This window comes from Oncorhynchus masou, chromosome 22, assembly GCF_036934945.1.
Source record: "Oncorhynchus masou masou isolate Uvic2021 chromosome 22, UVic_Omas_1.1, whole genome shotgun sequence".
NCBI lineage: Eukaryota > Metazoa > Chordata > Actinopteri > Salmoniformes > Salmonidae > Oncorhynchus > Oncorhynchus masou.
In genome coordinates this window covers 39,222,919-39,236,613 of record NC_088233.1, presented here as the reverse complement: position 1 = coordinate 39,236,613, position 13,695 = coordinate 39,222,919, and the positions used below count along the sequence as shown (strand labels likewise).

The following is a 13,695-nucleotide window of genomic DNA, read 5'->3' as shown; positions in this document are numbered from 1 at the left end:
ACCCTGCTCTTTACAGTTCATCATGATTATATATAGGCCAGTTAATAATAACTTTATTTTGCCACAATTTTGCCAGGGGAAAAGAAACAGGGGCGACGTCCAGGCAGAAATGACTGAGAGCGGTCTCAACTGGTATGCCCATAACCGAGTAAGATGGAGGACATTCGTCAATTGCCTATGCTCCTGTCGTAGGAGCCGAGGGTTTAAGTAAAGTAAGAACATTTTGCCATCAGAGGTGGTGTTGAATGACTGAGTTGAATCCAATTTGATTCCAGTCTTATAATATGAAGCTCATTTAATGTAAAAATCCTCCTAGAATTTTTTTTCCATCCTAATGCATGTTACTTTATGGGTGAGGAAAATACTCTCCTCTGTTCTTCTGCCACCTATGGGGAGACTCTTGAATTGTTATAAAACTTACAGCACGGATGAGTGTTTTTAGAACGCTATGGAACGTTCATGTTTGTAGTTTATCATCACAGCTTCTCTTAGAATTAAAAAGAAAATCATTGTGATAATTGAATAGTCATGACATGTCTTTTGTGTTGTGTTGTAGAGCTGGACTATGTGTCTTACTGTTCCACCAAGCATAATGATGTGTGAAAGTAACTGTTTTATGGAAGCTGTGCATGCCATTTTGAGTACTGCAAGCTTTGACCATGTGGGCCCCCTAGCAATTCGAGGTTTAGCCAATGAGGTTCAGCATCTTGCCATTTGAGTGAAAGCTAGCAAGAGGCCTGTCCCACGTTATCCAATGAGATTGCAGGGTGGGCCAAAGGGTTCAGTGCAGAGAGAAAGTAATGATGTGGTGCACATATCGACACATATGTGACATGGTATACAATTTACAGGGACCACTTTTGTCTCGTGAGCGCTACTTTCAGAACTCCTGGCTAAAGAGTATAGAGTACTGGGGAATATAGTACTGGAGAATATCTTTAATATCTAGGCTACCTGGAACTGCACTGACTCCAGCTTTCTCCAACAAAGAGTGCACGCTCCAGGTGGATCGCCAATAACACCTCGCCAGAAATGGACCTGAAAACTTGGCCATGGTAAACTTGGTCTCATTCACGTATATATCTAAAGAACAGGTAGTCTGCATTTGCATAAAAAGAAAGAAAGTCACACTCTATATACAGTTCGGAAAGTATTCAGACCCCTTCCCTTTTTCCCACATTTTGTTACAGCCTTATTCAAAAATGGATTAAATCATAGAATACCCCATAATGATAAAGGGAAAACAGGTTTTTAGACATTTTTGCAAATGTATAAATAAAAAAAGACCTTATTTACATTTACAAGTATTCAGACCCTTCGCTATGAGACTCGAGATTTAGCTCCAAGACAGAATTGTGTCGTGGCACAGATCTGGGGAAGGGCACTTAAAAAGTTCTGCATAATTGAAGGTCCCAAGAATACAGTGGCCTCCATCATTCTGAAATGGAAGAAGTTTTGAACCACCAAGACTCTTCCTAGAGCTGGCTGCCCGGCCCAACTGAGCAAGCGGGGGAGAAGGGCCTTGGTCAGGGAGGTGACCAAGAACTTGAAGGTTATTCTGACAGAGCTCCACAATTCCTCTGCGGAGATGGGAGAAGCTTCCCCTTCCAGAAGGACAACCATCTCTGCAGGACCACCAATCAGGCCTTTATGGTAGAGAGGCCAGACGGAAGCCACTCCTCAGTAAAAGGCACATGACAGCCCATTTGGAGTTTACCAAAAGGCACCTAAAGGACTCTTAGACCATGAGAAACAAAATTATTCTTCTGGTCTGATGAAACCAAGATTGAACTCTTTAGCCTGAGTGCCAAGCATTGCGTCTGGAACCTGGCACCATCCCTACGGTGAAGCATGGTGGTGGCAGCATCATGCTGTGGGGATGTTTTTCAGTGGCAAGGACTTGGAGACTAGTCAGGATCGAGAGAAAGATTAACGGAGCAAAATATAGATAGATCCTTGATGAAAACCTGTTCCAGTCCTCTTAGGACTTCAGACTGGGGCAAAGGTTCAACTTTCAATAGGACAACAACCCTAAGCACACAGCCAAGACAACGTAGGAGTGGCTTTGGGACAAGTCTCTGAATGTCATTGGGTGGCTCAACCAGTGCCCATACTTGAACCCGATCTAACATCTCTGAAGAGACCTGAAAACAGCTGTGCAGCATCGCTCCCCATCCAACCTGACAGAGCTTGAGAGGATCTGCAGAGAAGAATGGGAGAAACACACATACAGGTGTGTCAAGCTTGTAGCGTCATACCCAAGAAGACTCGAGGTTGTAATCCCTGCCAAAGGTGCTTCAACAAAGTACTGAGTAAAGGGTCTTAATATATTTTTGTAAATGTGATATTTCAGTTTATTTTTTATTTTTAATACATTTGCAAAAATGTCTAAAAACCTGTTTTTGCTTTGTCATTATGGGGTATTGTGTGTTGATTGATGAGGGAAAAAACAATGTAATCTATTTTAGAATAAGGCTGTAGTGTAACAAAATGTGGAAAAAGTAAAGGGGTCTGAATACTTTCTGAATGCACTGTTTGCTCCCCAAAATATTATGGGTAAACCTAATAACCAATGTTTCGGCAATGCAGTTCCTTCCTCAGGGTTCATAATGAATGCTTAAACCAGGTTACGTAGACAAAGATTGCAATTAGGGTAACCAATGAACACTGTGAAGGGTGTGTTATAGTAATTAGGCTAATGAGGGATGAACATCAAGATGTTGAATACATTGGGCTATTATTTGCATTATCATGGTTCAAACACAAGGCATAATAAACATTAGTAGTCAGCTATCACGATCTCCAGTAGACTGGGCCTCCATGGTTGCTTGAGAAAGTTTGAATCCTATGCAAAACTGACCCGTGTGATCACTTGTGCTTCCTGGAAAACATTGATTGTGCAAGTGGTCCAGCTTTAAATGAAGTGCAACTTATGAAGGCTTCATAAGCGCTACATACATTTGTCACAAATCATCTCTAACTGTATGTCGTGCTCTATAAAGGGTTCATAAATGGGGCCTAACTGTGTGATATAAACATCAATGTCAAATATGACAAAAACCTGTGCTTTTTAAAGGGTGGCATAACCACGGCTTAATAAAGGCTTTAAAAATTCTAATTCAAAATTCAAATTGAGGCTTCACAAAGCATCTATAACCTTGTAATGTCATACATTTCTAGGATGTCCCAACCTCTTTCCCTCTTGGGTGCATAGCCAATATTGGACCTGACCACAACCTAAAATGCAGTCATGGAAGTCACATTACACCAGGCAACATTACTGTACCTTGTTTAAAGCCCCCAACATAAGGGAATTGAAAGTGGCTTTCTTCTAGGACTAAGTTACATCTTTCTCAGTACACAAACATGCACCAGGCGGTCCAGTCCATCTGGCATTTGCCAGAATTGTCCTATGATGACCAGTCTGTCCGTGGGTTCAGTATACTCTAATGTATGGAATAAATAGGCCTATTCTAACTTTGTAGACTGCTTTGGTTCTAGACTATATCCGCAGCTTTTAAACCATACTAAACCACCATTGCTACATCCACAGCTTTTAAACCATACTAAACCACCATTGCTACATCCACAGCTTTTAAACCATACTAAACCACCATTGCTACATCCACAGCTTTTAAACCATACTAAACCACCATTGCTACATCCACAGCTTTTAAACCATACTAAACCATCATTGCTTGCTACATCCACAGCTTTTAAACCATACTAAACCATCATTGCTTGCTACATCCACAGCTTTTAAACTATACTAAACCTTAATTGCTACATCCACAGCTTTTAAACCATACTAAACCATCATTGCTTGCTACATCCACAGCTTTTAAACCATACTAAACCATCATTGCTTGCTACATCCACAGCTTTTAAACTATACTTAACCTTAATTGCTACATCCACAAGTCCGACAGCAAGGGCACTCAAAATATCTGGTCTGATTACTGTTCGACGGATTATTTAGGGCCGCTTTGGACTCCGACAGACCTTAATACACCTTAATACCTTAATAAACCTGTAGCGACCTTAGCCCAACACCTAGCGACCTTGTCAAGTGGATTGTAACTCTTGGTGTAACGGCTTGACAGTCACTGGAACCAGGCTTGAGTCCCTGTTGGGGCCATCCTTAAAATTCACTACATTAGTAAGGGCTATTTGACCAAGAAGGAGAGTGATGCAGTGCTGCATCAGATGACCTGGCCTCCACAATCACATGACCTCAACCCAATTGAGATGGTTTGGGATGAGTTTTACCGCAGAGTGAAGAAAAAGGAGCCAACAAGTGCTGAGCATATGTGTGAAATCCTTCAAGACAGTTGGGAAAGCATTTCCGGTGAAACTGGTTGAGAGAATGCCAAGAGCGTGCTAAGCTGTCATCAAGGCAAATGATGGCTACTTTGAAGAATCTCAAATGTAAAATATATTCTGATTTGTTTAACACTTTTTTGGTTACTACATGTGTTATTTCATAGTGTTGATGTCTTCACTATTATTCTACAATGTAGAAAATAGTAAAAATAATAACAAAAACCCTTGAATGAGTAGGTGTGTCCAAACCTTTGACTGGTACTGTATATACAGTGCCTTCAGAAAGTATTCATACACCTTGACTTATATCTCACACATCTACACACAATATTGAAAAGTTAGCACATGTTTGGAAATTGAACTACAGAAATATCAAATTTACATAAGTATTCACACCCTTGAGTCAATACTTTGTAGAAGCACTTTTGTTGGCGATTACAGGTGTGAGTCATTTTGGGTGTCTCTAAGAGCGTTGCATATCTGGATTGTAGAACATTTGCTCATTATTCATTTAAAAATTATTGATTGATTGTTTATCAGTGCTAGACAACCATTTCAAGTCTTGCCATGTATTTTCAAGCCGATTTAAGTCAAAACTTTTGCCAAGCCACGCAGGAACATTCAATGTTGTCTTGGTAAGCAACTCAACACAATGTATATAGACTCGCCTTTTTTGTACTGTGTTATTGACTTGTTAATTGTTTACTCCATGTGTAACTCTGTGTTGTCTGTTCACACTGCTAAGCTTTATCTTGGCCAGGTCGCAGTTGCAAATGAGAACTTGTTCTCAACTAGCCTACCTGGTTAAATAAAGGTGAAATAAAAAATAAAAACTCCAGTGTAGATTTGGCCTTGTGTTTTAGGTTATTGTCTTGTTGAAAGGTGAATTCATCTCCCAGTGTCAGTTGGAAAGCAGACTAAACCAGGTTTTTCTCTAGGATTTTGCCTGTGCTTAAAGCTGTGTACCGTTCTTTGTATCTAAAAAAAAAACTCTCTAGTCCTTGCCAATGACAAGCATACCCATAATATGATGCAGCCACCACCATGCTTGAAAGATATTAAGAGTGGTACTCAGTGATATGTTGTGTTGGATTTGCCCCAAACATAGCGCTTTGTATTCAGGACAGTTCATTTTTTTGCCACATTACTAAAGTGCCTTGTTGCTAACAGGATGCATGCTTTGGAATACTTTTATATGGTAAAGATTTACTTATTTTCACTCTGCCATTTAGGTTGGTATTTTTGGATGAACTACAATGTTGTTGATCCAGCCTCAGTTTTCTCATATCACAACCATTAAACTCTTAACTATTTTAAAATAACCATTGTCCTCATGGTGAAATCCCTGAACAGGTTCCTTCCTCTCTGGCAATTCAGTTAGGAAGGACGCTTGTATCTTTGTAGTGACTGGGTGTATTGACACACAACCCAAAGCCTAATTAATAACTTCACCATGGTCAAATCGATATTTAGTGTCTGCTTTTCAATTTTATCTACCAATAGATGCATGTCTTTGTGGTTGAATCTGTGCTTGAAATTCACTGGTTGATTGAGGGACTTTACAGATTGTATGTGTGGAGAACAGAGAAGGGGTAGTTATTCAAAAATCATGTTTCCCACCAATATTGAACAGAATGAATCCATGCAACTTAATGTGATTTGTTAAGCTTATTTTTTTATTCTTTTTTTACCATAACAAAGGGGTTGAATAATTATTGACTCAAGATGTTCCAGCTTTTAATTTTTTATTAATAAAAAACAAATCTACAAACTAAATTCTACTTTGACATTGTGCTATGATGTGTAGATCAGTGACAAAATCTGAATGTAATTCATTTTAAATTCATGCATTATTTTAATAGCAGGTCACTGTAAAGTCCATTATCCCTCTGAAGAGTATGAATTTGTCAAGGCTCAGGAGAAGACCCAGATGCAGACAGTTTTGAAGTAAAAGTTTATATCAAAAACAGGGTGGCCGCAAACGACAGGTCAAGGGCAGGCAGAGGTCAGAAATCCAGAGCAGAGTCAGAAAGGTACAGAACGGCAGGCAGGCCGAATGGTAAAAACCCAGAAAACAGGGACTAGAGAAAGACAGGAGCACAGGAAAAACACTGGTAGGCTTGATGAAACAAAACAAACTGGCAACAGAGAACACAGGTATAAATACACTGGGGATAATGGGGAAGATGAGCGACACCTGGAAGGGGTGTGGAGACATGTACAAAGACAGGTGAAACAAATCAGGGTGTGACAGAATTAGGCTGTTTAAATCCTAAGCAACCTGCCTACTTATTGTTGGAAGTACAATAGACCAACATAACCACTGTAGTAGGATAAAGCTGTGTGCTGGAAAACATTGGTAGAGAATGGGTACACCTTGTGGTGCTGGTGAATTTCCTTTCTTTTTCAGCTTCAGACCAATTCCTACTTCTCACTTAGTTTTTTGTTTTTAATATCCATGGTTTTTACACCGGAAGGTGATTATACAACATAATACAGTAATAAAAGTAAGGTAAAAGTACACTAACAAATGGCAAAATAAATAATGCATTTCAGTATTTAAATTAACAGCTGATTTTCCAGAAGGAAGCAAAAAAACAGAAACCCATTTAAACCAATATGGATTAAGCTGGAAACATTTTCCCTGATCTCTTTAAACAAGACGATTGAGAAAGCTCATGGAAAATGCACAAAATTTACTTTAAAGTTTAAATGGCAGTATAAATATGAAAAGGGGAGTACTCACAGATTTGGAACAGAACATACACAAAGTGCCAATGATGGTGGGCAATGTACTGTGTGCATATCAATAAACATCATTTGTTTGTCAGATCCACGTGTGTCAGTTTGACGAATTTCTTAGCTTCTCAAATGAAAGAAAGTGGCCCCTGAAAATGAGAAACGTTTACATCCTGTGCAACTTGTCGTGTGCATTTGTACCATACTACGGAAGAGGGTAACGATATCTTCCTTGATAGTTTGAGAGCTGGTCCCTCCAACTTTCTCTCCTCGGTAGTAGCAAGACGCACGTACAATACAAGTTAACGTCACACTGTCCCTTGTCACTCAACGATGCTCGACCAACCCCAATACCCTTTTAAGAAAGACCTAATAAATTACAATAAGCATGAGTGCTGCTCATTCATGTTTCTCATTTGACCAGAGAAAGTGAAATATTTATCGAAATTAAAATAGACATGACGAACTGCTAATAATAAAAATGCAGGTATTCCGATACACGTGGCTACTAATTCAGTGCTGCTGCAGCGCGAGAATCAGGAGTATGTTTTATTAAAACAGTGTTTGCAGTGCTGAATAAAGACTTAATAATACAACTCTTTGCTGTAATCTTTGATGGTTTCTCTATGGTCATGGTTTTAAAAGTTACTAAATCTCAAGTAGGCAGGTATCAAACTTTGCTGTGGAGTACTCGGCACGGTGATTTGTCCAGAGCAGTAGGCGCACTTGATTTACGCACAGCTCTCCTGGTCGGCCGGGTAGGCGGAGTTTGTCCCTTCAGTTCAGACAAATGAAATAGTTCAAAATGTGAACACTGCCTTTTCGGCGCACAGGGTTTCTGAATCAAGTGCACGTAAAGGCAAAATCGCAAAGTCGAATTTAAAAAAAAATAGTAATAAAGGACCGCAAGCATTTATCGTCGGCTTTTCTACAGAAATGTTTGGTGTTCGACAGGGAATACCTAGATGGTCGATCGCGATCGACCGGTTGGTGACCCCTAATATAGGTTATTGGTATTGACAGGCGCCCACACGTCAAACAGAACTACGCCCATGAGGAAATAACACGCATGTTTAACAGGTTCTCTATTAGACTAGTTTAAAAGTGAGTTTTTATTTGATCTCAACCACATCTACACATGAATTAACAATGCAATAATGATCTCATAGCTGTAAACATTGTGGGTAAAAATAAGCTAGAGCGCTGTGAAGTTGCAGAGCGAGCAAAACGCAGATAGATGAAAGACTGAGCTTTGAGCAGTCTTGAGTGATGAATAATTAATGATATGCTAATGAGCTGGTCGAGTAAGCCCAGTCAGGGCTGAGAAATGAAGTAGAAGTTAGTACGCGGTCAGTCGGCCAGGGGGTCTTTACGCGCTCCTTTAGTTTATGCTTTTTTTGTGGACACTTCAACATCGCAATGTCTCCATTGGTGTCCCCTCGGGTTTTCTCTGAGATGGAGGTAGCCCGTCATTGCACAAAATACTCATGTTGGGTATTATTGGGGACGAAGGTTTATGATGTGACGGGATTCCTTCGAATGCATCCGGGTGGAGAGGCTCTGATATTACACAGGTCAGGGAATGATGTCAGCCTGGAGATGGAGGGACCCCCGCACCGCCATTCCGAGAACGCACGGCGGTGGATGGAACAGTACTACATTGGAGAGCTGGACACAGACAGTAACGCTGATGAAACTCAGGTACAGGCTATAATGCTCTGATAGCCTACTCTAAAATGTAACCCAAGCATAGTTTCTTATCGAATCAAATCAAATTGTATTTGTCACATGCAACATACAACAAATGCGTATTTACAAGCCCTTTAACCAACAATGCAGTTCAAACAATAGAGTTAATATAATATTTACTAAATAAACTAAAGTGAAAAAAAATCGAAACAATCAAAAATAAACAATAAATGTACATAACAATGACGAGTTAATTATATACAGGGGTACCTGGACCGAGTCAATGTGTGTATAGGTTAGTCGAGGTTATTTGTATAGTGACTGCATAGATGATAAACAGCGAGTAGCAGCAATGTAAAAACAAAGGGTGTCAATGGGAATAGTCCGGGTGTCCATTTGATTAGTTGTTCAGCAGTCTTATAGCTGGAAAGTAGACTACAGTAAGTTAAGACGATGTACATGGCGGTTTTGAGACACATTGACTATTTGCATCAAACAACAATCTCACATTTCCCCTATTTGTAAACCACATGCTTGTGGTTTACAAATAGGAGATGATGATGGCACAACAATATGCCTATTAACACAGTCAGTGGATTTGGGAGAAACTTTCCATTACTCTAATGGTTGTAGGCTACATGCAAGTCAGTCGCAGTCGGTGCTGTTTAAGTTGAATGCAGGCAATTTTCTTTTTTAATGAGCATGGCCTTTTCTATTACAGCATATTGGATGACTGTCATTCATATTACATTCATCCAGTTCAATGTAACATTGATAGGTTTAGGCTACTACATGATACTCTAATTTTCCCTATCCCCATCATGAGGTTGCTACAACCTAGCCTATGAATTAAAGTTTACAACGTAGGTGTACACAGGTCAAGAGAAAGATTTGAGGTGACAGACAGTGACACATTCAATACCACCTTGCATACTTGATTATAGTTCAACAGTTGCAAATAAGAGTTTCTATTGGACAAATTCAGAAATGTTTATTTCCATTTCATTCCGTTTGCTTCTGTTTAAGAAACGCTTTTCAACAGAATCGGCTAAATGAATGCACCCCTGATCGGACATAAACCCAGTTCACTTTTATAGCAGCCACGTTGTATTCCTTCTCGCATCTACCCACTCTCCTCCTCAAACCTTTTCCCTTCGCTTGTGGACTTCAATGCACAACACATCAGCTGTATGCGACCAGGCTAAAAAACCTTTCCAAGCCAAACCATATCATAACCGCTACACAGCCTACCTCATTGTCCCCATATTAGCTAAAGTAACGTCATAGTCAACATAGATAATAGAACTAGAGTTAATAAACCCCCTAAAATTATGCAGTAACGTTAGTGTACATTACATTAAGCAGTTTAGCACTTACATCGGTGGGCCCGATGGCAATAAATTAGTAAGACCAAAAGCTTACCTTGACTTGGAAGAGTTCCAGTGTTGTGTTGGATAGTCATAGCCAGCAAGCTAATATAGCATCCCTTTGATTGATCTGGGTGTTTGAGTAGGTTAAACTAGCTAGCTAGCTGCATTTGCTGGCAAAGGAAGTGAAAGTGAAAAACAAGAAAAAATATACTTCTCTCCCTCTCTTGCTTCTCTATCGTTTTTGAAGAAATTAATTTGTTAACTGTAAAGCTATTTTCTTTCTCTGAGTCATCTATCACCACATTTTATGCACTGCAGTGCTAGCTAGCTGTAGCTTATCATTTCAGTATTAGATTCATTCTCTGATCCTTTGATGGGATGGACATGTCAGTTCATGCTGCAAGAGCTCTGATAGGTTGGAGTACATCCTCTGGATGTTGTCATAATTACTGTGTAAGTGAATGGAAGCGGATGACAACCATGAGCCCCCTAGGTGTTGTATTGAAATCAAATCAAATTTTATTGGTCACAAACACATGGTTAGCAGATGTTATTGCGAGTGTAGCGAAATGCTTGTACTTCTACTTCCGACAGTGCAGCAGTATCTAACAAGTAATATCTAACAATTCCACAACAGATACCTAATACACACAAATCTAAAGGAATGGAATCTAAAGGAATGGAATAAGAATATATAAGTATGTGGATGATTAGTGAAGGAGCTGCATAGGCTAACATGCAATAGATAGTATAGAATAGAGTATATACATATGAGGTGAGTAATGCAAGATATGTAAACATTATTAAAGTGGCATTATTAAAGTGACTAGTGGTCCATTTATTAAAGTGGCCAATGATTTCAAGTCTGTGTGTAGGCAGCAGCCTCTCTGTGCTAGTGATGGCTGTTTAAGAGTCTGATGGCCTTGAGATAGAAGCTGTTTTTCAGTCTCTCGGTCCTAGCTTTGATGCACCTGTACTGACCTTGCCTTCTGGATGGTAGCGGGGTGAACAGACAGTCGCTCGGGTGGTTGTTGTCCTTGATGATCACCCTCTGGAGATCCCTGCGGTTGTAGGCGGTGCAGTTGCCGTACCAGGTGGTGATACAGCCCGACAGGATGCTCTCAATTGTGCATCTGTAAAAGTTTGAGGGTTTTAGGTGACAAGCCAAATTTCTTCAGCCTCTTCAGGTTGAAGAGACACTATTGTGCCTTCTTCACCACGCTGTCTGTGTGGGTGGACCATTTCAGTTTGTCCGTGATGTGTACGCCAAGGAACTTAAAACTGTCCACCTTCTCCAATGCTGTCCCATAGATTTGGATGGGGGTGCTCCCTCTGCTGTTTCCTGAAATCCACGATCATCTCCTTTGTTTTGTTGACGTTGAGTGTGAGGTTATTTTCCTGACACCACACTCAGATCCCTCACCTCTTCCCTGTAGGCTTTCTCGTCGTTGTTGGTAATCAAGCCTACTACTGTTGTGTCGTCTGCAAACTTGATGATTGAGTTGGAGGCGTGCATGGCCACGCAGTCATTGGTGAACAGGAAGTACAATAGGGGGCTGAGCACGCACCCTTGTGGGGCCCCAGTGTTGAGGATCAACGAAGTGGAGATGTTGTTTCCTACCTTCACCACTTGGGGATGCCCCGTCAGGATGTCCAGGACCCAATTGCACTGGGCGGGGTTGAGACCCAGGGCATCAAGCTTAATAATGAGCTTGGAGGGTACTATGTTGTTGAATTCTGACCTGTAGTCAATGAACAGCATTCTTACATAGAAATTCCTCTTATCCAGATGGGATAGGGCAGTGTGATGGCGAATGCATCGTCTGTGAACCTATTGGGGTGGTAAGCAAATTGAAGTGGGTTTAGGGTGACAGGTAAGGTGGAGGTGATATGATCCCAGTCTCTCAAAGCACTTCTTGATGAAAGAATTCAGTGCTACAGGGCGATAGTCATTTAGTTCAGTTACCTTTGTTCCTGTACCCAAGAATGTAATGGTGGCCATCTTGAAGCATGTGGGGACAACAGACTAGGATTGGGAGAGATTGAATATGTCCGTAAATACACCAGCCAGCTGGTCTGCACATGTTCTGAGGATGCTGCTAGGGATGCCGTCTGGGCCGGCAGCCTTGCAAGGGTTAACACGTTTAAATGTCTTACTCACGTAGGCCACAAAGAAGGAGAGCCCACAGACCTTGGTAGTGGGCTGTGCATTAAGCGGGAAAATAAGTTGTTTAGTTTGCCTGGGAGCAAGACGTGGCTGGTTATCCTTTTGTAGTCCGTGATTGCCTGTAGACCCTGCCACATGCGTCTCATGTCTGAGCCGTTGAATTGCAGGTCAAGTGCGCAGATGTTGACCTACCGGAGTTACACAGTAATAGTGTTTCTGCTATTGGCTTCACAACTGACAATTGGACCAGCGATATCAGCCCCATGAGCATGCTGAGTCTGACAGCACAGTGGGTCGTCGAGGATTTCGTACTGAGGAAAGTCATATTTCATGCTCATGAATGTGCTGGTTGTCATACCCCTGCTGCCATTTCAATGTCATTTGAGAACATGTTTGAAACTTGAAACATTAACACACTAGCTAGCTCTATTAGAACAACTGACTCGAGAAATAAGTTCATCAACTGTGCCTGCAGCAGACGTGATACCCTCTGTCATGGCATTGAAACGCCTGCTCAACAATACTGCAGACAGGCTGTGAACAAGTGATTCGGTGGCATTCTCTCATTACTGTCCGCTACTTTGATGCAGACAAAACACAGGTTTTACGTGAAATGTTACAGACACAGCTGGACAAGATGGAAACAGACACATTGACAGTGCGCACCAAGGAAGAGATGCCACGGACAAACAGACAGCTGAAACTTCACTGTTTGTCATGTATGATGAAATCTTGGTTGAGAATGAAACGACTGAACAAATGAACAATGAAACAGCACAGCAAGTAAGTGAAAGAAATAGGTTTTGATGATGTTTTACTGGTAATGGTTACATATGTAAATGCAAACAAAATAACATTTTGGTCAGTGTGGTGTGTGTGTAAACTTTATTTAATGAGGCAAGTCAGTTAAGAACAAATTCTTATTTTCAATGACTGCCGACACCGGCCAAACCCGGACGATGCTGGGCCAATTGTGCGCCGCCCTATAGGACTCCCAATCACAGCCGGATGTGATACAGCCTGGATTCAAAGCAGGGACTGTAGTGACGCATCTTGCATTGAGATGCAGTGCCTTAGACCTCTGCGTCCGTGTGTGTGTTAACTATTTAACTGTACTAGAATGCTGAACATGCTTTTTTGGCAAGGAAAATATTGGATACCGGTATCGGCCAAAAATTTAATATCGGTGCATCACTACTTATAACACTAAGATTCATTGGTCAACTCTGACTTTTGGAAACTGTTGCTACCTCTACAACCGCATCATAAAGTATGAGTGTTGCAGAGAGGAGGCAAGGGATGCATGTGGTTGTCACTGCCTTGATCCTGTTTACTACAGTTAAACACGGTCACTGTGTTGATCCTGTTAACCACAGTTAAACACTTTACTGCTCCCTCATGCAAGTC

The 13,695-nt window shown here is 40.9% G+C and overlaps 1 protein-coding gene across 1 annotated transcript in view; it reads left to right on the top strand.

Annotated features, from left to right (window-relative positions):
* The first annotated feature begins 8,320 nt into the window (after positions 1-8,320).
* fa2h (fatty acid 2-hydroxylase) overlaps positions 8,321-13,695 on the top strand; it is a 30,590-nt gene continuing 25,215 nt past the window's right edge. Inside the window, exon 1 of the mRNA XM_064930167.1 lies at positions 8,321-8,763. Coding sequence (XP_064786239.1) covers positions 8,482-8,763 — 282 coding nt within the window. The 5' untranslated portion in view covers positions 8,321-8,481. The remainder of the gene's footprint in view (positions 8,764-13,695) is intronic.